General features: G+C 53.4%; 1 protein-coding gene across 1 annotated transcript; it reads left to right on the top strand.

Annotated features, from left to right (window-relative positions):
* Positions 1-1,826: 1,826 nt before the first annotated feature.
* CCNF (cyclin F) lies at positions 1,827-24,647 on the top strand (the record flags this gene model as incomplete). Its single annotated transcript, XM_080703996.1, has 17 exons — positions 1,827-1,830; positions 2,090-2,244; positions 3,608-3,714; positions 5,173-5,240; positions 6,618-6,811; positions 7,867-7,920; positions 8,611-8,715; positions 9,021-9,098; positions 11,778-11,929; positions 14,038-14,202; positions 16,794-16,917; positions 17,169-17,349; positions 18,672-18,759; positions 21,096-21,195; positions 21,304-21,431; positions 22,628-22,797; positions 24,190-24,647. 17 exons carry the CDS (start codon positions 1,827-1,829, stop codon positions 24,645-24,647), a joined length of 2,331 nt encoding a protein of 776 aa, XP_080560122.1.
* Positions 24,648-24,701: the final 54 nt, after the last annotated feature.

Raw genomic sequence — 24,701 nt, 5'->3', positions numbered from 1 at the left:
GGGACAATTTGTGGTCCAGGTGAGGGTAAGGATTTGTCCTGCCAGTCCAGGGCGAGCCATGTTTCACGGAGAAAAATGGTCCTGAGTGCTGGGTGAGCCTACGAAGACTGAAACCCTGGTCTTCCAACTCCCCCGCATCACCATCCGCTCCCGCATATCCAGACCCGGTCTCCTCCGCTGAGAGCACGCTGCGGGAGGGACAGAGTAAGGATCGAGTTCAGGACCCGCCTAGCACCGGGCAGGACTTCGGGATCTCCCAGGCCGGGGCTCGGAGGACCCCCAAGGATCGCTCTTCGCGTCCCTGGCAGGGTTCTGAGACTACCCGCCGGACATCACCGAGCGATCCCGCCAGCTGGTCGGGTCCCGCTCAGCAGAGACACTCGGCGGGCCGGGGAGGCGGGGCGGCCGCGCGGGTTCGGCCAATCTGCGCCCAGCGTTCGAATTCGCGTCCTGGCCAGGCCAGTAGCCGGCGTCCAGAGCCGGCGGGACGGGAGGGCTCGGGGGCGGGGCCCCCGGGCCGACCAATGGGAGCGCCGGGTGCGTTTGAAAACGGGGCGGGGGCGAGCGGCGGGCGGGGACTGCGCCTGCGCGCGGGGCTGGCGCTCCACTCGGGGAGCGGCGCGCTCGCAGGCGGGCTCGGCGGCGACGGCGCGGGCGCGGCGATGGGCAGCGGCGGCGGTGAGTGCGGGCCGGAGCGGGCTGCACGGGCAGAGGCCCGGAGGGCGGTCCGGCCTCCGGGACCGGGCGGTGTGTCGCGCCCACCGCTTCACGCCGGCGCGAACCCCAGCCCGCGTTCCGGGGCGCACGGTTTAAATGCCCCCCGGCGCCCATTCCCTGCCAGGCGTTTCCTGCCCTCTTCCCTGAGGGCGGCGGTTTGGGTTCTCTACGAAGCACACTTGGATTGCTGCCCTAAAGCCTGGCGCCTGTAGAGCGAGCCCCGCAGCCCCGCGCCCTGTGCGCGCACCTGCAGACCGCCGTCCCGGGCGCGGCCAGCAGCTCCGTGGGCCGAGGCGGCAGGACCCGCCCGGTGGAAGCGCCTCGCACCTGGGCGCTTAGAGGGCTCGGTGGACAGGGCTGCGACTTCAGTTGTGATTATCGAGTTTTTAAACACTTTCAAGTGTCTGTTGTAGAGCAAGCGAACGGAGACCCTGGCAAAATCAGCATAATCTGAAGAATCAGTCGCCCTGGGCATATGTTTGGCTTTTGCAATATATTTAGTTATTGACAGGAAGAGGGCAAGGGGCAATTGCTAGAGAAGTCCTGAAGAATAGCTAGGAAGGTAAATTTGTAGATGGGGAGACAGGATCCTAAGGTTCCTCTCTAACGGCTTCCATTTTCTTTTGAAATAAGGAGTAAAGTCATCTGCCTAGAATGAGGAAAGGGTTGCTGGGGTAGAAGTTGAAATAGCCCACTCTGGACAGAGGGGAGAGAGAGCTTATCTGAGGAGCATGCCTGGGTGGCCTGGGGCCTATCGTCTCACCTTTAACGTTTTAGTCTGTGTGAATCTTGGCCTTGTGCTGGGATCCACACAACCTTCCTAAGTTCCTGCCAATGCCCCATTTTACAGAGGGCCCTGAGGCTTGGGTTGAGCAGCTCTGACATCTGCAGAGCTGAGGCTTAGACAGGTACTGGCCTGGCCTCACCTCCAAGGTTTTTGTTTCCCTGCAGGGCTGGTGCTTTGAATTTGGGTTCCGAAACCAGGCTTTACGAACCCACAGATCCTTTGTGAACATTGTGGTTTTCAGTAAGGTGTGCAGAAGGCCAGCAGAGACGTCTGACAGGCATTGGAGGGGCTTGCCTGGTAGTGAAATTTGAGGAGAAACTCCATGAGTGTGGGTCACTTCCCCTTCCTGGCTGTCATGTAGGCTGAGGATCCGAACGTTTACAGTAGCCAAGTGATATGAGACCTGCTGCTCATCTAGAATATTTGTTGGATATTCAGGGAATGGTGATGTCTTCTGTGAGGCTCCTGCTTTACTTAACCTTGGTTTGGAACTGCTTAATTTCTTTTTTTGTGATTCGGGGGCAGTAACTGTTATATCATCTTCAGATGTAACTTCTCATCTCATTGAGACATTTTCCTCTCAAGTGATTCACTGTAGGTGTGCCAAGTGTTTCTGTTACCCCACCAAGCGAAGAATAAGGAGGAGACCCCGAAACCTCAGCATCCTGAGTCTTCCAGAAGATGTGCTCTTTCACATCCTGAAATGGCTTTCTGTTGGAGACATCCTTGCTGTCCGAGCTGTAAGTCCAGATGAGCGCAATACCTGTCCTAGCATTCGTGTATTCTTAAATGTTGGGACAAAACCTTGGCTACAGAAGAAGGCAAAGGGAACCTTGTCAGTGGATGTTTGAAAATGTCTTAGAATGGGAATAGCACACTAAGGTCTGGCTGCATTCACTGCACTGTTCATGCCAACAGAGAAAGTACGCCTTTATGGCAGCAAAATTCAGGTTCTGTGAATATGATCACATTAGAAAGAATAAAAATATAAAGACAAATCCCATCTGACATCAATGCTGAGATGGACTCTAGGAGTTACTTTGGAACTACAGCCTCACTTTAAATAATTTATCCAGGGAGCCGTGGTGGGCACGCTTGTCATCCCAGCACTCGGGAGGCTGAGACAGGAGGATCGTGGTTCACGGACAGCCTCGGCTACCACTTAGCGAGGCCCTCTGCAACTCAGTGAGGCCCTGTCTCAAAGTAAAGAATAAAAAATAGGGCTGGGGGTGTAGCTTGGAGGTAGAATGCCTCTGGGTTCCATCTCTAGTACTGCAAAACATAAAACATAAATAAATGATTTATCTGAGGGCATATGGCAAGTTAACAGGAAAATTCCAACAAGAACCCATCTCCTGACTCCATTGTGTTTATAATCCACCTCGGGAACCCAAGGGGTACTGATTCCCAATAGCAGTGGAACCTTGAGCATTTAAAATGCTCGCCTGAGCTGGGCGTGGTGGCGCACTTTGGGAGGCTGGGACAGGAGGATCATAGTTCAGGGACAGCCTCAACTACTTAGTAGTCCCTCTGCAACTCAGTGAGACCCTGTTTCAAAATAAATAATAAAAAAATAGGGCTGGGGGTATAGCTTGAAGGTAGAATGCCCCTGGGTTCCATCCCCAGACCCTCAAAAAAAAAGAAAAAAAAGAGAAAGAAAAGCCCACCTGTGCTCAGCATCCTGGCCTGGGTATTTCCTGTCCAGAGGCTTTAGATCCTTCCTGAGGCTCCCACCATGGGGATGAGTCTTTTCCTTGAGTCCCTATGAGCAGACTTCAGGCCACGCTCCCACTAGCAAGGCCCTAGGCAGAGAAGCACAAGAGAGATTTCTGTCCTGCCTGCTGCCATTTAGAATTGGTTTCCCCAGACTAGATGGTGCTTAAGCATTCTTGCCATCCCCCAATAGAACTTCAGAGAATCTCATTTCTTGGTTCTGTTCTCTCTGCAAAGCAGCGTTACTTTTACATGGAGAGACGACATTCTTTACCTCTTGGGATTAGAGGGAGACAGGATGCCCTGTGTCTGTGTCCTGTCTTCAAGAGCCTATGAGAGCAGGGCTCTGGGGCCCCTCGGTAACCTGCCCTTCCTTGCATTGCTATGCAGGTGCACTCTCACCTGAAGTACCTGGTGGACAACCATGCCAGTGTGTGGGCTTGCGCCAGCTTCCAGGAACTGTGGCCTTCTCCAAAGAACCTGAAGCTCTTTGAAAGGTAACTGTGCACTTGTGAATGGATGGCTGTTTTCTCCTGCCTCTGGGCCTCTTGGTGTGCCAGCCTGTGTCCTAAGACCTGACTTAGAAACTATTTTCCTAAGCTGGACATGGTGGCACATGCCTGTATTCCAGTACTTGGGAAGCTGAGACAGGAAGATCCTAGGTTTGAGACCAGCGCCAGCAGCTTAGCAAGACCCCCAGCAACTTAGACCCTGTTTCAAAATAAAAAGGGCCATGTAGAATGCCCCTGGGTTCAATTCCTAGTACCAGAAAAGAAAGAAAGAAAGGAAAGGAAAAGGAAGCAATCTATTTTCTTGTTACCATCTCCCACAACATTGCCTTCTCTCTCGAGAAGGGACCCAGGGCTGTAGACCTCACGCCTTGAGCCACACCACTGCCAGCAATACCCCATTGCTCATCTGCCGGGCCTGCCGTGTTTCCAGAGCATCCTCCCTGCCCCAGCCTAGTCCTACGTGATCCCCACATGAGTCACCTGCCTCTGGAAGTTTACTCAGTTTTTGCCTTTGTTCAAAACCATGTGCTTTCAGCCCAGTTTCATTTCACTCACCTACTATAGAGTTGTGACCCAGAGGGAGGGCTACAGGGGGCACCAGGCCTGCCGTCCCTGAGTCCAGGTGCCAGCAAAGAGCCCCACCACCTAAAAGCACTGAAGGTTCCATAGGCTACCATAAGAACCTGGTGCCTCCACCCAGATGTCCTCATTTAACAAACAGAGCTGAGCTCAGTGGCACATGCCTGTTATCTCAGCTACTCGGGAAGCTGAGGCAGGAAGATCTCAAGTTCAAGGTCAGCCTCAGCAACAAAACTAAGCAAAATCATTCCCCCTGCCTTCCCTATCCCTACAACCTCCCAAATCCTTGGCCGCTCGGAATCTTTTTTTCTTGTTTTGGTACTGGGGATTGAATTCAGGGCATTCTACCTCTGAGCTATATCCTTTGCTTTTTTTTTTTTTTTTTTTTTTTTTTTTTTTTTTTTGTGGTACTGAGGGTGAAACCCAGGGGCTTTTCTACCTCCGGGCTATACTCCTAGACCTGTCTTTATACTTTATTTGGAAACAGGGTCTCACTAAGTTGCTGAGAGCCTCACTAAGCAGCTGAGGCTGGCTTCGAACCTATGATCTTCCTGTCTCAGCCTTCCAAGTACTAGTACTACAGGCCTGTGCCACTGTGCCTGGCTTTATTTTATGTCTCTGTGGATTTTCCTATTCTAGACATTTCATGTAAATGGAATGATAAAATATGTGACTTACTGCAACTGGCTTTTCACTGAGTAAAATGTTTTCAAGGTTTATGTCATAGCATGTAGTGGATAATATTGTACTGCATTGCATAAAAAAAGTTAACGTGGGAAACAAGTATCTCAGCTTCAAGTGCCATGGTGGCACATAACCTTGCAGTGTGGAATAGTATGGTGTTTGATGTTCTTAATGTTTTAGGGCTGCTGAAAAGGGGAATTTTGAAGCTGCTGTGAAGCTGGGCATCGCCTACCTCTATAATGAAGGCTGTAAGTCCTCAGCCCCGGTGGTTCTTGGCACTTGAGATAAACCTGAGCCTTTGACCCTTTTGAGAGACCTTTTCCGCATTAGCAGTTTAATTGCTTTTCTTGCTTATGTGATGGTCTGCCTACTGTCCCCTCTCAGTAGCAAGTGTCCAGAGCTGCCTTTTGAGGGGCCCATTGATACTTTGACTCAGGTTCTGAAAGAGTCACCTCTTGTTTTAGTAAGCCCTGGAATTTTGGTCAGCAAAGAACAGATCTGAGCGGTCACGTAATGGGGGCTGCTGAGGTGAACCAGCCTTTCCCCAGGCTCCCACCCTGGCCCAGCTGACAGCAATCCAGCTCCTCTCCTTGGTTGGCCGTCCTCTGTGGGACTCAGCCAGAGGCCCAGGTCACTGTGCCCAGTTCCGCAGGGTGTTACAGGTCGCCATGGTGCATGCCAGAGGTGGGTCAGAGCCTGTACTTGGATCCCTCCTTGAAAGGTCTTTGTGGCTGGGCGTGGTGGGCACGCTTGTCATCCCAGCATTCGGGAGGCTGAGACCGGAGACCACTGTTCGCAGACAGCCTCAGCTACTTAGTGAGGTCCTCTGCAATTTAGTGAGACCCTGTTTCAAAATAAAGAATAAAAAATAGGTCAGTGGGTGTAGCTCAGAGGTCAAGTGCCCCTGGTTCCACTCCCAGACTCACCAAAAAAAAAAAAGTCTTTGTGCAGGGCTCTCTTAGTTCCTTCTTATATGCTCAGTTACCCCACGGAACAAGCCCGCAGACTGGGCTATCCCAGCTCCCAAAATACATAATAATCATGGTGTAGCCTATCATTTTCCTGCTTCTAAAATATCTGGTATCTTGACCCAGAGATAGCCCTTGCCCTTGACCAGCTGACAGGACTGATGGAGCCCAGGAGCCAGCTTCTCCTCCAGGCTCTGGAGAGCTCAGGCCTGCCCCACTCTCCCATCAGACAGCAGATCCCAGACATAAGTCAGGCACCTCCAGCAAACAATTCAGTGGCTTTTAATATCTTCACCAAGTTGTGTAACCATTGCCACTGTGATTTCAGAACATTTTCTTCCCAGAAGAACCCTTCCCCCAGCCCTCCCTAGCAGGAGGATAGGCAGCAGCCCTCCGGGTGCAAGGGAGGGTGGGGCTGAGAATTCTGTAAGGGGGCACCTTGCCCTGTAGTCAGAATCCAGGCTTCCAGGACTCGAGCAGGGCCTCTGATTACAAAGACAACCTGACCTGGTCTAGACCAGAACAGAACTGGGGGAAAGGGCTCTTGTCTCCTAAAGCCAGCTGCTTGGCACCACGGTGGGTTTCAGCTTTCAAACTTCCCAAAAAGATTGGAAAGCTTTCCTCATTCCATCCCGTGTTCTGCTCCGTGTGCTGCAGTGTCTGTATCAGACGAGGCCCGCGCAGAAGTAAACGGCCTAAAGGCCTCTCGCTTCTTCAGTCTGGCCGAGCGACTGAATGTGGGCGCCACGCCCTTCATCTGGCTCTTCATCCGCCCGCCCTGGTCAGTGTCTGGAAGCTGCTGCAAGGCTGTGGTCCATGAGAGCCTCAGGGCAGAGTGCCAGCTGCAGAGAGTAAGTCCGGGCAAGGGCCGCACCTGCAAGTCCACTTGCAGGGTCCCCAGATACAGGAAACCCTGAGGTAGACTCTGGACCCCGTAAAGTCGCAAGATGAAGGGAGCAGAGGTGCAGAAAATGGAGTGTGCTGTGAGGGAAGCGTCTGGGACTGATCTGGCAGGAGAGGAGACCTCGGGGCCAGCGGTGGGCAGCAGGGCTCTTGTTGTACCTATGGCAGCTGGAAACACAGGACTGAGGCTACGTAAATGAGCCAGGGCTGCCAGGCGTGGTGGTGCACACTGGTAATCCCAGTACTGGGGAGGCTGAGACAGGAGGATCGCAGGTTCATGGCCAGGCTCAGCAGCTTAGACTCTGAGACTCTCAGCAACCTACTGAGACTTTGTTTCAAAATAAAAAATAAACTGGCCATGGTGGCCACACTGTAATCCCAGCATTTGGGAGGCTGAGACCGGAGGATCACGATGATTTGCAGACAGCCTCAGCTACTTAGTGAGGTCCTTTGCAACTCAGAGAGATCCTGTTTCTTTTTTTTTTTTTTTTTTTTTTTTCCCTTTTTTTGGTGGTACTAGAGGTGGAACCCAGAGGCTTTCTATACTCCCAGACCTATTTTATATTTTACTTAGAAACAGGGTCTCACTAAGTTGCTAAGAGCCTCACTAAGTAGCTGAGGCTGTCTTTGAACCTGTGCGATCCTCCTGTCTCAGCCTCCCAAGCGCGGGGATTACAAGCATGTGCCACCACGCCTGGCATTCCTGTTTCCAAAAAAAAAAAAAATAGGGTTGGGGGTGTAGCTCAGAGGTAGAATCCCCCTAGGTTTCATCCCCAGTACCACAAAAAAAAGAAAGGAAGAAAGAAAGAAAAAGAAAGGGCTAGGGATGTGGCTCAGAGGTAGAATGCTTCTGGGTTCAATCTCCAGTACAATAAACAAACAAACAATAAATAAATCAGCCAGAGCTGAAGACTGAAATAGAGAGTGTTCCCGGCCAGGGGTGGGGGGTGGCAGGGCTGGGAAGGGTACCCCTCTCTACAGAAGAATCACACTTTTTTTTCAGACTCACAAAGCCTCCATCCTGCACTGCCTGGGAAGAGTACTGAACCTTTTTGAGGTTAGTGAAGTTGTTCCCTGCCCGTGGGTTGGCCTGGGATCCAGGAAGTACTTGAAAAGCTGCCCCAGGGGGTGTCCCAGGTGAACACAGAAGCCAGGCCGAGGGCCTGCGGGGCCTGGACAGAGTGAGCCCAGGTATCTGAGGAGGGTAAGAGGCAGAGCAGAGAGGACCCGTAAGAGCTAAGCAGATGGTGCCTCTGCCCCTGGGGGCCTCGTCGCAGGTGCAGACCTCTCTGCTCTTGAGGTGTCCGCAGGCTTTGTGGCCTGTAAACCGCCTTTGCCACGGGCTTAGAAAAGGTGCTGGCTTCCAGCGCAAGTCTCAGGGAGGGACGCCAAGGGTGAGTGAGGAGGTGGGGGAGTCCGAGAGCTACCAGCACCACCGCCCAGGCGTTGGGGGCCCTTCTTGTGGCAGCAAGTGTGAAGGGCCAGCCGGGGGTGGCCCAGAGCCAAGCCACAGGGCCTGTAGGCCGGCCCCTGAGGCCGGCCTCCAGGAAGGGCAGGGCCCCTGAGGCCAAGCTTGGGTCCGGCCCTACAGGTACCCGCATCTTTACAGAAGTCACTTCCACTTGGCAGTGATGGAGAGAGTGTGACAGCTTAGGTACATGGAGGGGGAAGAGGGTGGCAGAGGACGACTTAGCATCGAGTAGAGGATAAGAAAAGAACCAGCTGTGCTTGGCTTCACTCCCTCTAGGATGAAGAGAAGAGGAAGCAGGCCCGAGACCTGTTTGAAGAGTCTGCTCATCAGGGGTGTTTGGCCAGCTCGTATCTCCTGTGGGAGAGTGACAGGAGGACGGATGTGAGTGGACGCGGGTCTGGGAGGGAGGATGCACATTGGCCAAAGGCATTCTTTAAACTGGCCCTTGGACTAGGCTCTGTCGGCAACAGGCCAGCAACGGGGAGGCCTCACAGCTCCTCTTGACCACCAGGAGCAACCGGACAGCAGGCTGCACTTAGCATCCCCTAAAACAACCACCACGTATGGGGGATGAAAGGCTGGAGGCCTGGGGGTGAGGCAGGAGGCAGGAGACATTTAAGAACCCTGTGGATCGGTTCTGAGCGTCGCCCAAGACACATATAAAGGCAACTTTCTCCCATTGACAGATGTCAGATCCTGGACGATGCCTCCACAGCTTCCGGAAGCTCAGGGACTACGCTGCTAAAGGCTGCTGGGAAGCTCAGGTGACTTGGGGGGCTGGCCCTTCTCCACGTAGCCTTGGGGAAGGGCTGTCTGGGCTCCACAAAGGAGACTGAGGAATATTGTAAGATTGTTCCAAGAGCAGAGTTTTAAAGGAGTTTAACTCTTCAGAACACAGGAAGGGCCCAGAAATGCTTCTTCAGGGGCATTCTACCTCTGAGCTATACCCAGCCATATTTTATTTTATTTTATTTTATTTTATTTTATTTTTTGGTACTGGGGGTGGAACCCAGGGGCATTCTACCTCCGAGCTATACCCCCAGCCCTATATTTTATTTTATTCTTTTTGTGTGTGTGTTGTGGTACTGGGGTTCCTGGAAGCCCTCTTACCTCCGGGCTACACTCCCAGACCTATTTTATTTTTTGGAAACAGGGTCTCCTAAACCAGCTTGGCTGGCTTCGAACCTGCGCGATCCTCCTGTCTCCGCCTCCCAAGTGCGGGGATTACAAGCGTGTGCCACCACGCCTGGCATATTTTATTTTTTTATTTGGAAACAGGGTCTCATAAGTTGTGGAGGGCCTTGCTAAATTGCTGAGACTAGACTCAAACATAAAATCCTTCTGCCTTAGACTTCCGAGTACCGGGATTATAGGTGTGTGCCACCACACCCGACTAGTATACCTTTTTTTATAATTTATTTATTTTTGCAGTACTGGGGATTGAACCTAGGGGCATTTTGCCTCCAAGATGTACTCCTCGCCCTATGTTGTATTCTTTATTTTGAAACAGGATCTCAGTAAGTTGCAGAGGGCCTCACTAAGTAGCTAAGGCTGGCTAAGAACCCACAATCTCCTGTCTCAGCTTCCCAAGTACTGGTGTTACAAGGGTGTGTTGCTATGCCTGGCTTAAGATATACCTTTAAAAAATATTTGGGGAAGCCGGGCGTGGTGGCCCACGCTTGTAATCCCTGTGCTTGGGAGGAAGAGACAGGAGGATCGCACAGGTTCGAAGCCAGCTGCACTGGCTTAAGAGACCCTGTTTCCAAATAAAAAAGTATAAAATAGGTCTGGGAGTATAGCCCGAAGGAAGAGGGGTTTCCAGGAACCCCAGTACCACCAATATATATATATGTTTGGGGAGCCGGGTGTGGTGGCACACGCGCTTGGGAGGCAGAGACAGGAGGATCACACAGGTTTCAAGCCAGGCTTGCTGGCGTAAGAGACCCTGTTTCCAAATAAAAATATAAAAATAGGTGTCTGGGAGTGTAGCCCGGAGGTAGAAGGGTTTCCAGGAACCCCAGTACCACCAAAAAAATATATATAAATAAATAATATTTGGCGATGATTAATTACATAAGCAAATAAATTATTTTTTTTCCTTCTGTATGCTTTTTTTTTTCCAGTACCCAGAATGGAACCCAGGGGCACTGTACCTCCAAGCTGCAGCCCCAGCCCTATTTTTTTAGTCTTTTTATTTTTGAAACAGGGTCTCACTGAGTTGCGAAGGGCCTCACTAAGTAGCTGAGGCTTTCGGCAAACCTAATCCTCTTGTCTCCACCTCCCGAATGCTGGGATTACAAGCGTGCCCACCACGACCGGCCTCTGTATGCTTTTGGGAAGACAGCTAGTAACTCCTGGAAGCAGCTGTTTTTAGTAATAGCAGTCTTTGTTGGTGAAGGTGAGGTAGAGTGTTAGTGATGGTATGAAAGAAGCAGCACAGGCCTTTCAGAGAGCAGTTGGCAAATGGAGCAGAAGACTCCACAGCTGCTCTGTGGAGTCAGCAGGAGAGCAGCCTGGTGTTCCACGACATAAAATAGAAATGCTCGAAATAAAGTGTAGCCAGGCATCGCCATGGGCAGCCGAGACATGAGCGTTGTGGGTTCAAGGCCAGCCTCAGCAACTTAGCAAGACACTGAGCAGCCTAGCAAGATCCTGCTCCAAACAGTACAAAAAGGGCTGGGGCCGGGCGTGGAGGGCACGCTCGTAAACCCCGCGCTTGGGAGGCGGAGACAGGAGGATCGCGCAGGTTCAAAGCCCAGCCGCGCTGGCGTAAGAGACCCTGTTTCCAAATAAAAATAAGAAAATAGGTCTGGGAGTGTATCCTGGAGGTAGAAGGGTTTCCAGGAACCCCAGTATCACAAAAAAAGAAAGAAAGAAACACTTACTGTTAGGTGGGCAAAGAAGATTAAATGAATGGATACTATGATCACAAGTGCGCGTGCGCGCGCGCGCGCGCACACACACACACACACACACACACACACACGTTACAAAAAGCCTATAAAATCCAAAGGGAGATGTAGAAAAATGGTTGGTGGTGGCCGTCTGAGATCTTAGTGGTGCTGGGCGGGTGTGTCTAAGTGCTGACCCAGAGAACTTAAATGTACCAGTTCATGAAAGAGGAAGCCTGGGTGCAGAGGGCACACACAGCCCAGGCGCTGGAGCTGGTAAGTCTGAGGCCCCAGCCAGCTTTTGTCATTTGCAGCAGCCGCACCCCCCCAGCAGCTACCGGGCAGAGCTGGGGGGTGAACAGAAACAGACTTCAAGTTTTGACAATAAAGGCAGGAGATTTAAAGCAGCTGAGGACTTGCACTGGAGGGAAGGCAGCTGACATTTCACCAGCTGCCTTTGGTTCCTTTTAAAAGTTTTGCCATGTGCTCTATTACTCAAAGAATAATGCTAAGGACCTTGGGCTCATGGTGCGTTTGTCCCTCTGTCCTCAGCTAGCTCTAGCCAAAGCCTGTGCGGCTGGGAACCAGCTGGGACTCGAAGCAAAAGCCTGCAACGAGGTGGTCTGCCAGCTGTTCCAGGCCTCCCAAGCCATCAGCAAGCAGCAGGTCTTCTCCGTGCAGAAGGGGCTCAACGACACCATGAGGTGAGGCGCTCTGAGGCCGAGTGCCTGGCGCAGTAGCAGAGCGACGCTAAGTCACCTACCATGGCCAGCGAGGTGTTGTGCCTTTAACCCACTAGAAGTGCGTGTGTGTGTGTGTGTGTGTGTGTGTGTGTGTGTGTGTGTGTGTGTTTGTTTTTGTAGTACTACTGGTGATTGAACTCAGCCATTCTACTTCCAAGATCTACCCCCAACCCTTTTTTTTTTTTTTTTTTTTTGGTGGTACTGGAGGTGGAACCCAGAGGCTTTCTACCTCTGGGCTATACCCCCAGACCTTTTTTTATATTTTATTTGGAAACAGGGTCTCACTAAGTTGCTGAAAGCCTCACTAAGTAGCTGAGGCTGGCTTCGAACCCGTGCAGTCCTCCTGTCTCAGCCTCCTAAGCGCGGGGATTACAAGTGTGTGCCACCACGCCCAGCCCCCCAGCCCTTTTTAATTTTTATTTTCCTTTTTAAAAATTTTTTGTGGTGCTTGGGATTGAACCCAGGGGCATCCTACCTCTGAGCTTCATCCCCAGCCCTATTTTATTTTTTACTTTAAAACAGGGTCTAGGTTGCAAAGGGCCTCACTAAGTAGCTGAGGCTAGCCGTGAACCTGTGTTCCTCCTGTCTCAGCCTCTCGAGTACTGGGATTATAAGCGTGCGCCACCATGCCTGGCTAAATTTTATTTTTTTCAGTACTGGGGATTGAATCTAGGGGCATTCTACCTCTGACCTATACCCCCAGCCCTGTTGTGTGTGTGTGTGTGTGTGTGTGTGTGTGTGTGTGTGTGTGTGTGTGTGTATGTGGTGCTGGGGATTGAACCCAGGGGCATTCTACCTCCAAGCTACACCCCCAGACCAGTTTTTTTTTTTTAATTCTTTATTTTGAAACAGAGTCTCACTGAGTTGCAAAGGGCCTCACTAAGTAGCTGAGGCTGTCCATGAACCTGTGATCCTCCTGTCTCGGCCTCCCAAATGCTGGGATTACAAGTGTGTGCCACCATTCCCGGCATATTCTCTATTTTTTAAATAGAGTCTTACTAAGTTGTGGAGGGCCTCACTAAGTAGCTGAGACTGGCCACAAATTTGTGGTTCCCCCCGTCTCAGCCTCCCAAGTACTGGGATGACAAACATGTGCCACCATGCCCAGCAAAATCTTATTTTTGAGCTAGGGTCTTACTGAGTTGTCCAGGCTGGCCTCAAACCTGTCTCAACCTTCTGAATTGAGTAGCTGGGATTACAGGGGTGCACCACCACACTCAGTTTAGAAATCAGATTATTAAACTTTTGTGTGTGTGTGTGGGGATCTGGGGATGAAACCCAGGGGCATTCTACCTCGAGCTACACCCCCAGCCCTATCTTGTATTCTTTATTTTGAAACAGGGTCTCATTAAGTTGCAGAGGGCCTCACTAAGTAGCTGAGGCTGTCCATGAACTGTGACCCTCCCGTCTCAGCCTCCCGAATGCTGGGATTGCAGGCGTGCGCCACCAAGCCAGCTTCAGATTATTAAACTCGTTAAGTCCATCTGCCCAGCAGAGTTACCTCGTCTGTCTCAGTCCTGAGCAGTTTAAGCTTCCTGTACCTAGTGCTTGCATGCTCTTCCTTCAGGGAGCAAACAGGCTTGTCTTGCTGCTCCATGCGCCCACTCCTCCACTGACTCAACCTCTGCCCCACCTTCCCTCCACCTCTGAAGATGCTTCTGGCCGGCTGGCCTTGGAAGCTGCTCCTCCTGCCTCTAGCAAAGCCCACTTCATTGCCATTCTGCAGTCTCTTGCTTTCTGTTGGATTGGTCCCCTCAGCTTTAAGACAAGTGTCTCCTTTATTTAGAAGAGTCTTGGCCAGCCAGGTATGGTGGCACACCCTTTAATCCCAGCATTTGGGAGGCTGAGACTGGAGGATCACGCTTCAGCCTCAGCTACTTAGTAAGGCCCTTTGCAACTCAGTGAGACCCTGTTTCAAAATAAAGAATAAAAAAAAAAAAAAAATAGGGCTGGGGTGTAGTTCAGAGGTAGAATGCCCCTGGGTTCCATTCCCAGTAATGCAAAAAAAAAAAAAAAATGGGCATATGGAGAAGCTTGCCCTAGTTTTCAGGGGTCGTGCTCTCTCACAGGTACATTCTGATCGACTGGCTAGTAGAGGTCGCCACCATGAAGGACTTCACAAGCCTGTGCCTCCATCTGGCAGTGGAGTGTGTGGACCGCTACCTGCGCAGGAGGCTGGTACCTCGGTACAAGCTCCAGCTACTGGGCATCGCCTGCATGGTCATCTGTACCCGGTGAGGAGACAGTCTAGCCAGCCAGGCTGGCCTTGGTGTGTGCTGGCCCCTTCTGGGTTCAGGGGACCCCTGTCCATCCTGTGCTGATGGTTTTAAGGAAATGAGTCTTGAGGTACAAGCTGAGTGTCTTCCACACGTGGGGATGACAGGATTGACCCTCAGCATGTGGTGGCCCTTGTGCAGGGCACGTGCCATCAGCCAGCTCATCCCGGCATGAGCTGGACCAGGCTCCCTGGCTCCTGAAGGCAACAGTGCCCGGGAGTTGGCCGCCCATGTCCTCAGGAATCCGAGGAAGAACCACATCTCAGGTCAAGTTCTTAAGTTTGTGCTGTGAGGGTTCCCCCAGTTCTGGGCTCAGTGGGTCTCCTCCCCTACTGACACCTTGGTGGAGCCCGGTCCTGCCTTGGACGTCACTCTGGCGGGGTGCATCCCCACCCAGTCGCCTGCTGCCTGGCAGCTCTGACTCCTCCGACGGGAGTGCTCTGCATTTCACCCTCACCTGCCTGCCTTTAACCAGACCCCATCACCCTTGTTTTGCCTTTGGGAGCAATGTAGAAGGCAACTCTTACCATGCATTTTATATTTTCTTGTTTTCCTAAATCACACATTTTCTGTACTGTCTGCCATTTCCCCTAAGAAATTGCGTACTGGGATGGGGTTTTTTGTTTGTTTTTGTTTCTTGGGGTCATGGGGGAATGGCAGCCCTGTCTTACTCTCTGTCACCCCTAGAGGCTGCCCTCGTCCCCATGACCACCCACCGCTGTAGCCTACAGGTCTGCCTCCCATCCCAGCTCCCTCACAGGTCCACAGCTGGCCCCTGGGGGACCCTAGTCCCTTTAGGTGGCCCTGTGCTTGCTCAGTCATTGCACAGACGGAGAGGGGCTGGGTCCAAGGTCAGCGAGCAGCCCCTGCCACACACTGCCCAGAGTCCTCTTCAGATGTGCTCTTGGACCTGAATCCAGCTCCCAGGTCTCAGAGCAGAGAGGCCGAGCAGGCGGGGCTGCTGCCTCCCTGGACCTAGCTGCACAGTTACATCATTGCAGCCTAAGATCGAGTCACTGGGCCGTGGACAAGCAGATAGTAACTGCTTCAGAAGGCTGGGAAGGCGGAGGTGCCCAGCTCTGCTCCTTGCTCCGCTCCCCAAAGCTACCATGGGCCTCAGTGCAGGATTCTCCTCGGGCCACCTCTTTCTGGCATTTGTGGCCTTAACACCAGCAGGTATTGTTCCCATCCCATTATGAAACTTGTCCTCATTATCAAACTGATGACACATGTGTAGACCAGATGGGCAAGGTGCCGCACACCTAACCCCAGAACTTGTGAGGCTGAGACAGGAGGATCGCAGGTTTGAAGCCATCCTCAGCAGCTTAGTGAGGACCTTAGCAACTTAGCAAGACCCTATTTTATTCATTCTTCCCCTGATGCTACTAAGGATAGAACGCAGGTGCCTTCTAACTCCGGGCTATACCCTTAGACCTAGTATTTGGAAACAGGGTCGTACTAAGTTGCTGAAAGCCTCAGTAAATTACCGAGGCTGGTTTCAAACCTGTGATCCTCCTGTCTCCCAAGTACTTTTATTACAAGCGTGTGCCACCACACCTGGCTGACTCAGTTTCAAAATAAAAAATAATGGAGGGCTGGGAGGCTGTAGCTTAGAGTTAGAATGCCTCTAAGGTTCAATCTCCAGCAAACACACACACACTGTGCAGACTACAGAGTCCTAGGACAGAACAGTGAGCAGACTTGGCCCTGGGCCACTCGTGTGGAGGAAGGCATCTTCGGGGCTGCTGGAGCGGCATGTGCCCTGGTAGTTGGCACTGGCAGGTGGTACGGAACAGGGTGCCCACTTGCTTCAGACATTTGGGATGCCTGTGTCCAGGCACCATGCTTTGTACAGACCTTCAGACAGCCTCTGGACTCTGTCTCCAACTCTTGGTTCCGTGGCTCACCCATCTGGATTTAAGTCCTTCATGCTCACTTGCAGGCGCCGTCAAAGGTGGGGTTAGGGATCTTGCTCAGGGCCAAGTGCCTGCATCGCACACTGTGTCTAAGCCCCAGTGATGGGGGAAAAGAATAAGTAGGGCAGATCTCCTCTAAGGTTGTTAAGAGAACTGAATGGGGCCTTTTGTAGAAACATTGTGTCTGCCTTTGCCCTGCCTCTCCAACACAGCCTCGACATTCAGGCTTGAATCCCTCCTTCCAGAGCTGGGCGTGGTGGCGCACGCTTGTAATCCCCGCGCTTAGGAGGCTGAGACAGGAGGATCACACAGGCTCGAAGCCAGCCTCAGCTACTTAGTGAGGCTCTCAGCAACTTAGTGAGACCCTGTTTCCAAATATTAAAACATCGGTCTGGGAGTATAGCCCAGAAGTAGAAAGCCCCTGGGTTCCATCCCCAGTACCACACACACACACACCAAAAAAAAATCCCTCCTTCCAGCACCTCTGACAGCCTAACGTGCCCTGTCAGCCTTAGGCAGCTGGGGCATTACAGAGTTTCCTTGTCTCACCGAAGCCATCATGTTCTCTGAGACTGGGCCTTACCCAGCCCTCAGGAAGTGGGCCCGAGGTTGAGACCTCATCTCCTGTGCCAGGTTTATCAGCAAAGAAATCCTGACAATCCGAGAGGCCGTGTGGCTCACAGACAACACCTACAAGTATGAGGACCTGGTGAGGATGATGGGAGAGGTCGTCTCCGCCCTGGAGGGGAAGATTCGAGTAAGTGGGGTTTTCTCTTTCCTACTGAGTTAGGATTGTTGCCCACTTGAGGCCAGGGGAGGGTGAGAAGAGCCGAGGCTGTCTAGTCTTCCTGAAGTGGAAGGTGCTTGAGGGCCACTCACATCTGCGCCTCCCAAAGTTATGGGCCAGGTTGAGCTCAGGCATCAGCAGGATCACCTGGGCCCCACTGGGCTGGGCCTGGGTGTGCTGCTGCCAGAGGTGACCTTATGCCCACCTCCCCTTCTGCCCAGATCCCCACTGTGGTTGATTACAAAGAGGTCCTGCTGACGTTGGTGCCCATAGCACCGAGAACCCAGCACCTGTGCAGCTTCCTCTGCGAGCTGTCTCTGCTGCACACGAGCCTGTCTGCCTACGCCCCGGCCCACCTGGCCTCTGCGGCCCTGCTGCTGGCCAGACTGACGCACGGGCAGAGTAAGGAGCAGCCCCTCCTGGGGGTTCCCGGTGTCGGGAAGTTCTTGTAGGGTGGGTGGAGGGGCAAACAGAAACATGTTGCCGTCCATGCTAGAGAGGGACCAAAGGCAACTTAGAGGTGGGAGTGAAAGCCCAGTCTAGCCTCAGTATCATACTTTTCTTTCTTTTGTGTTCCTAGATTGAACCTGGGCATTCTTCCTCTGAGTTACACTCCAGCCCTATTTGGTTTTTACTTTGAAACAGGGTCTCTCCAGTTTGATGAGATTCTTACTACTTGCTGAGGCTGCCCTCAAACTTGCCATCCTCCTGTCTCAGCCTCTCAAGTACTGGGATTACAGGCACACACCACTGGGCCTGGCTATTTTCCTTTTTTTTTTTTTTTTTTTTCCAGTACTGGGATGGAACCCAGGGGCCTTCTACATCCGAGCTATACTACTAGCCTTATTTATTTAGTCTTTTTATTATTTATTTATTTATTTACTTATTTATTTATGTATTTTACAGGTCTGGGGATGGAACCCAGGGGCATTTGACCTCTGAGCTATACCCCCTGCCCTATTCTTTTTTTTTTTTTTTTTTGGTGGTGGGGTTCCTGGAAGCCCTTCTACCTCCAGGCTACACTCCCAGACCTATTTTTACATTTTTATTTGGAAACAGGGTCTCCTAAGCCAGCGCGCGCATTTGGCTTCGAACCTGCGCGATCCTCCTGTCTCTGCCTCCTAGGCGCAGGGATTACAAGCGTGTGCCACCACGCCCAGCTACCCCCTGCCCAGTTTTTATTTTGAAACCGGGTCTCAGTAAGTTGTGGAGGGCCTCACTAAGTAGCTGAGGCTGTCTGCAAACCGTAATCCTCCAGTCTCAGCCTCCCGAATGCTGGGATTATAAAGCATGTGTCACCGTGCCTGGCTTATTTTCCAGATTTTTTTTTTTTTTTTTTTTTTTTTTTTTTTTTTTTGGTACTGAGGGTGGAACCCAGGGGTCTTCTACCTCTGGGCAGCTATACTCCCAGACCTATTTTATATTTTTTTTGGAAACAGTCTATGTTGCTGAGAGCCTCACTAAGTAGCTGAAGCTGGTTTCAAACCTGTGTGATCCTTCTGTCTCTGTCTCCCAAGTACTGGGATTATAAGTGTGTGTCACCATGCCCGGCTTATTTTCCAATTTTTGACAGCCAGTGTACACATTCAGTTCAGGGTCTCATCAGAGCCCTTTTAAGGGGACTATAGCCCTGAGCTGCAGGAACCTAGAATTCAGCCAGCAGTTAGTTGTGGGTGGAAGTGGCCAGGCGGCCGGCATGGTATCCCAACCTGCTTTCCTCCCAGCACAGCCCTGGACCACTCGCTTGTGGGACCTCACTGGCTTCTCCCACGAAGACCTCGTGCCCTGCGTCTTGAGCCTTCACAAAAAGTGGTGAGTCTGAAGCAACGCGTCCTTCCGTCGACTTTGCCGGAGTGAGGAAGGGCGGCCTGGGTGCCATCGAGGCCTTTGCCTCTTGGCTTGGCAGCCGCTGGTCAACACACATTTTCCCAAAGTGCGTTTCATGCACGGAAAGTCTTCCTCAGAGTCGACATCTTACAGCCCCAGAGCTGCGCTCCTCGTTTGGCTCATTTTTCACTTTGAGCCCATCTTCTCAAAGAAGTGGAGGCCCACAAGGAAAGATGCCCTGATGGCCGGTCCCTCCCATCTGCCTGTCTGCTGCACCCGCTCCTCCCTTCTGTGTCTGACGTCTGGCCCCTGCACTGCCTCCCCACCTCCTCCTGCTCTCCGGCGCTCCCTCCACCCTGCCAGGCCCAGCTGGTGGAGGCTGGCCCATCAGACGGTGATGGAGACAGGAGAGAGCGGGGCGGGGTGGGGGCTGCTGGTGGGACAGGGTTTCCCCAAAGGAAGCATGCTAAGGGGATGTGGGCTTCCAGGTCCCCAGAGGGGGCCGTGCCGGGGTCGTGCCAGGGCCAGTGCTGGCCGCGGGCTGCTGCTGGGAGTGCGGGGTGGTGGGGCACGTGGGCTCAGTTTGCGTCCAGCTATGACTGCCTCCCTCTGCCTTCTCAGCCTCCTCCTACTCCCCTTCCTCTCAGCCCCCTCGCCTCCTGTCTTCCTCCTCTAGGGCGCACTGCCTCAGCCTGGTTCTCCTGACCCAAGTGGGCCAGGTCATTCTGGCTTTCTCCCACTCCTTACTTTCCCTCTGGGGGGGACTTAGCCACTTGCAGGGTCCACACCACACTGAGCCTTGCCCCCAGGCCGCCTTGCCAGCCTGCCCAAGCCGGCTGCTGCCCCCACCATAGGCTGTGCTTGGTGTTTGTGGGCGAGGCCCGGTCACCCAGGAGGCCAGCCAGGATCAGCCCTGTGTGCCTCTCCTTCATCCCTCAGCCTGGCAGCTCTCGGTCCCGTGACCTCCACACATGCCCGCCCTCCTTGGCATCTGGTCATTCTGCTGGCTGCCCCTGGAGTGCCAAGGCAGCCACTTCAGAACATGTTCCTTCTTAGATCAGCACTCTAGAGCGTCCCAGGCATGGTGGTTCACGCCTGCAATCTCAGTACTTGGGAGGCCGAAACAGGAAGATCGCAGATTTAAGTTCAGCCTCAGAAACTTAGACCCTGTTTCAAAAATAAAATAGGAGCCTGGCAGGTGGCGCACGCTTGTAATCCCAGCATTTGGGAGGCTGAGACCAGAGGATCACAGGTTCGCAGCCAGCCTCAGCTACTTAGTGAGGCCCTTTGCAACTCTGAGACCCTTTTTCAAAATAAAGAATAAAAAAATATGGCTGGGGGTGTAGCTCGGAGGTAGAATGTCCCTGGGTTCCATCTCTAGGACTGAAAGAAAATATGTGTGTGTGTGTGTGTGTGTGTGTGTGTGTGTGTGTGTGTGTAAATAGGGCTGGGAGTGTAGCTCAGAGATAGAATCCCCCTGAGTTCAATCCACAGTAACACACACACACACACACACACACACACACACACACACACACACCCCTCTCCAGAGCAGCCCCATCCCTCTGGGCGCTCTTCCTGCCCGCCTGCCTTCCTCCTCCCTCCTCACTGCTGCCCAGGCCCTGTGGCTGACTGAGGACAAACCAGGTGACAGTTGAAGAGTCGCGTGTCTGACTCTACCTCCCCCCTTTTGCTCTCCAAGGAGCACAAACTGTCGCCTGACCCAGACCATCAGAAGTGCTGGGATGTGTTTATTTTGCCCCTAAGGGAGTTGCTTCTTTTTCTTGTTTGGTTTGGGGGTTTTGGTACTGAGGATTGAACCCAGGGTCATTCTACCTCTGATCTATACCCTCAGCCCTTTTTGTTTCTTTTTATATTTTATTTTATTTTTGTGGTACTGGGAATGGAACCCAGGGGCATTTTACCTTCAAGCTACACCCTCAGACCTATTTTTTATTCTTTACTTTGAAACAGGGTCTCACTGAGTTGCAAAGGGCCTCATAAGTAGCTGAGGCTGTCCACAAATAATGATGCCCCTGTCTCAGCCTCCCAAGTGCTAGGATCACAGGCGTGCGCCACCCCAGCTTGTGCAGGCTTCTGCATGTATATAGTCTCATTCCCTTTGGGTACATCTCCCTAGGAGTAGAACAGTTTCTTAGAGAAACCCAGTTTAGCCATCTGAGGAGCTGCCAGGCTGTGTTCCCAGTGACCCCACTGTTTGCAGCCCTCATATCTGGCTGCTTTTTGTCCCCTCTGTTCAGGGAGTTCCACCAAAATTGGGGTGGGGCTTGCTCATGGGCTGCCTCTGTTCCTGCTTCCAGCTTCCACGATGATGCCCCCAAGGACTACAGGCAAGTTTCCCTGACCGCTGTGAAGCAGCGATTTGAGGACAAGCGTTATGAAGAAATCAGCCAGGAAGAGGTGCCTCCCCTTTCCTGTCGCCTGGGTGTCTAAGGGAGGAGGTTCACAGCCCTCAGTGCCCCGCCGCCCCCCAGGGCCTCTGTACTCACCCGCTCCGGCCTCCCTCAGGTGCTGAGCTACGGCCAGCTGTGTGCAGCATTGGGGGTGAGACAGGAGAGCCCGGAGCCCCCGTCCTTCCTCAGCTCAGGAGAGATCCATGCCTTCCTCAGCTCTCCCTCTGGGAGGAGGACCAAGCGGTGAGTGGGACTGGCTTGTGGCTGTGTGACAGGGTGCCGGCCCCACGTGCTGTCAGGGGCTCCTGATGCTCATGCAGAGAAGCTGCAGCCCCTGTGGAAAAGGGACCTGGGCTCCAGCCAGGCTGCTTCCAGCCCGCTGTGCCCCTGCTCCTGGCCAGGCCTCTGCTTTCTGGAAGGCTTGCTTTGAGGAAAGACGGTCCTGAGCATGTGGGTCCCGGCGCTGCTCTGCCCTGGGAGGCCGCAGCTACTCCCACCTGGTGTCACTGAGCACTGTCCTGGTCACTGCTCTCCCGCCCCATCCTTCCCCTTTGCCTGTGTCTATCCCCATCTCCCCCCGTCTCCTGTCAGTGTTTCAGCGGGGCCTCCTGAAATAACTTCTCCTCTCCATCTTACCCACTGGAAGGACTCCTATTGATCTTACAAACCCCAAATGTGCTGCCCGCCCTGCCTCCCTGAGGTCTCAGTACCCTGTGCACCCTTGCGCTTCCTGAGGGCAGACACTGGGTGGCTGGGCCATCGCTGTCAAAGTGCAGGGCCACCTGTGTGAGTGTTCTGCGGGGAACAGGCACTGGCCACAGGCCCTGAGCTCCTGGGGAGCCCTATAGCAGCAGCAGCTCCATAGCCGACTGGGCACCTGGTCCTGCTCCTCCCTCCCCGAGGTGCACCCCAGTGCCTTCCACTGAATGCAGGGAAAGCCCAGACAGATGCACATACCTGGGCTTCGAGAGGTGGTCCTCAGCTGTTGCCGTGTGCCCAGTCCCCCACGGTAGACTTCCAGGAGAGACCCCCCCAGTGACACTAGGGTGGCCCCACCACCCTTGAGTTCAGTGAGCAGTGCTCAGTGGGCAGCAGCCTCTCCCCAGGCCTGGCCCAGTGGGCTGCCTGTCGCCACTGCACAAGGAGAGGCTGTTCCGGGCAGTCTTCGCCAGGTGCCACAGCTGCCTTTGTCTTGTTAACCTGCACCCTGAAGAGTGGCATTGTGGTGGGCCCCGCGCCCCACAGCCGACTGGGGTGAGCGGGATCCACTCGCACACCAGAGGGACCCTTCCCTCGGGCTTGCTCAGTTCTGGCCTCACTGGCGTGTCTGACCTGTGCGCTTGCCAGGGCCTGCAGGTGTTGGAGGCGGCTGTGAGGGCCGCTCTGTCCTCCAGCACTGCTGCCCGTGACTGGGGCTCTCTGGCTCTCCTGCCTCACAGGAAGCGGGAGAACAGCCTCCAGGAGGACAGGGGCAGCTTTGTCACCACCCCCACCGCAGAGCTGTCCAGCCAGGAGGAGACCCTGCTGGGAAGCTTCCTGGACTGGAGCCTGGACTGCTGCTCTGGCTACGAGGGCGACCAGGAGAGTGAGGGCGAGAAGGAGGGCGACGGTGAGTCCGGGGCCATGCAGCTGAGGCCGCCGTGTAGGAGGCCCCTCGTGGTGGAGGCCGGGCCGGCTGGTGCCATGTCCCTGTCTGCCGGGGAGCGTGTCCAGACGGGCCATGGGAGTGGAGGCACTCCGGGTGGGGTGGGCCAGAGAGAGACTTGATTTAGGCCAACCTGGGCTCAGTCCCAGCTGGATCTATTCGTTGAAGGCCTGACAGAGCCCCTCTACAGAGTTCCCGATTAGTTCTTCCTTCTTTTTGGTACTGGAGACTGACTGAACCCAGGGCATTCTACTTCTGAAGTATACTGGCAGCCCTTATTTTTTGGATCTGGGGATTGAACACAGAGGCATTCTACCTCCAAGCTATGCCTCCAGCCCTCCCCCCACCTTTTTTTTTAAACAGGGTCTCACTAGGTTGATGAGAGTCTCACTACTTGCTGAGGCTATCCTCAAATCTACGATCATCCTGTGTCTGCCTCCTAACTACTAGGATTATAGGCATCTGTTACCACACCCAGCTCTACCTTATTTTATATATATATATATTTATATTTGTGGTGCTAGGGATGGGGCCAAGGGGCATTCTACCTCTGAGCTATACCCCAGCCCGATTTTTATTCCTTTTTGTGTGTGTGTGGTGGTGGGGATTGAACCCAGGGGCATTCTACCTTCCAGCTACACCCCCGGCCCTATATTTTTCTCTTCATTTTGAAACAGAGTCTCACTAAGTTGTACAAGGCCTCTCTAAGTAGCTGAAGCTGGCCATAAACACGGATCCTCTTGTCTCAGCCTCCCAAATACTGGGATTACAAGTGTGCGCCACCATGCCCGGTGTTGTTTTTTATTTTGAGTTGGTCTAAGTTGCCAAGGCTGGCCTCCATCCTGCAATCCTTTTGCCGAAGCTTCCCTAGGACTGGTATTACCAGCATGCACCACCATGCTTGGTACTTTTAATTTCTTCATTTCGAAATGAGATCTTGCTAAATGCTGAGGCTGGCCTCACACCCGTGCTCCTCCTGTCTCAGCCTCTCAAGTACTAGAATTACAGGTGTGTGCCACAATGCCCGGCTTTGGTGAACTCTTTCTAGGACACAGGTGTGGCCCCCCACAGGCTGCACTGAGTTGGTAGGTGGCCAGTGCCTTGTCACCTCCCGTCACTCTCAGCCCTGGGGCAGGCAGCCTTCCGAGCTGAGAAAGGCAGGTCACCCACAGCTCTCACCTGATCATACAAGGAGCTAAGCCAGGCCTGGGATGTGTGGCCTGGCACAGGACATTTTAAACTGTGCTGGCCAAGAGCTGGAGCCTGGATGCCCTGGGTCCTCCTCACTGGACAGAGCGTCACCTGGGATGCTTAGGTTGTGCATGACCTCTCTCTTCCCCCTGACATTCCTCACAGTGACCGCTCCTAGTGGGGTCCTCGATGTCACCGTAGTCTACCTGAACCCAGAACAGCACTGCTGCCAGGAATCAAGCGATGAGGAGGCCTGCCCAGAGGGAAAGGGCCACCAGGCGCCAGGCCCCCAGACACCCCCAACCCTAGGGCCCAGGCCCCTTCTCTGCAGCAGGAAGGAGCCCAGCAAGGACAGCACAACCTCGGGCTACTCCTCCGTCAGCAGCGCGAGTCCCACAAACTCGGTGGACAAGGGCTCGGGGGGCACTTCCCGATCTACCTCAGCGCTGTCCCCGGGCAGCACCCCAGACACACAGCCTTGCCACCACCAGGCCAAGAAGTCATGTTTACAGTGCCGTCCCCCTGCTCCCCCGGGGAGCAGTGCTCCCCAGCGACAGACGAAGCGGCAGAACCTGCCCATGCACAGCGACGAGGACGTGAACTTGGGCTTCCTGAGGCTGTGAGTGTGTGTGTTTACTGAGGGGTGGGTGCTGTGGGTAGGCGCTGTGCGGCCCCGG

Source organism: Muscardinus avellanarius, assembly GCF_963383645.1.
Source record: "Muscardinus avellanarius genome assembly, chromosome: 10".
Lineage (NCBI taxonomy): Eukaryota > Metazoa > Chordata > Mammalia > Rodentia > Gliridae > Muscardinus > Muscardinus avellanarius.
This window is presented reverse-complemented; position numbering and strand designations above follow the sequence as displayed.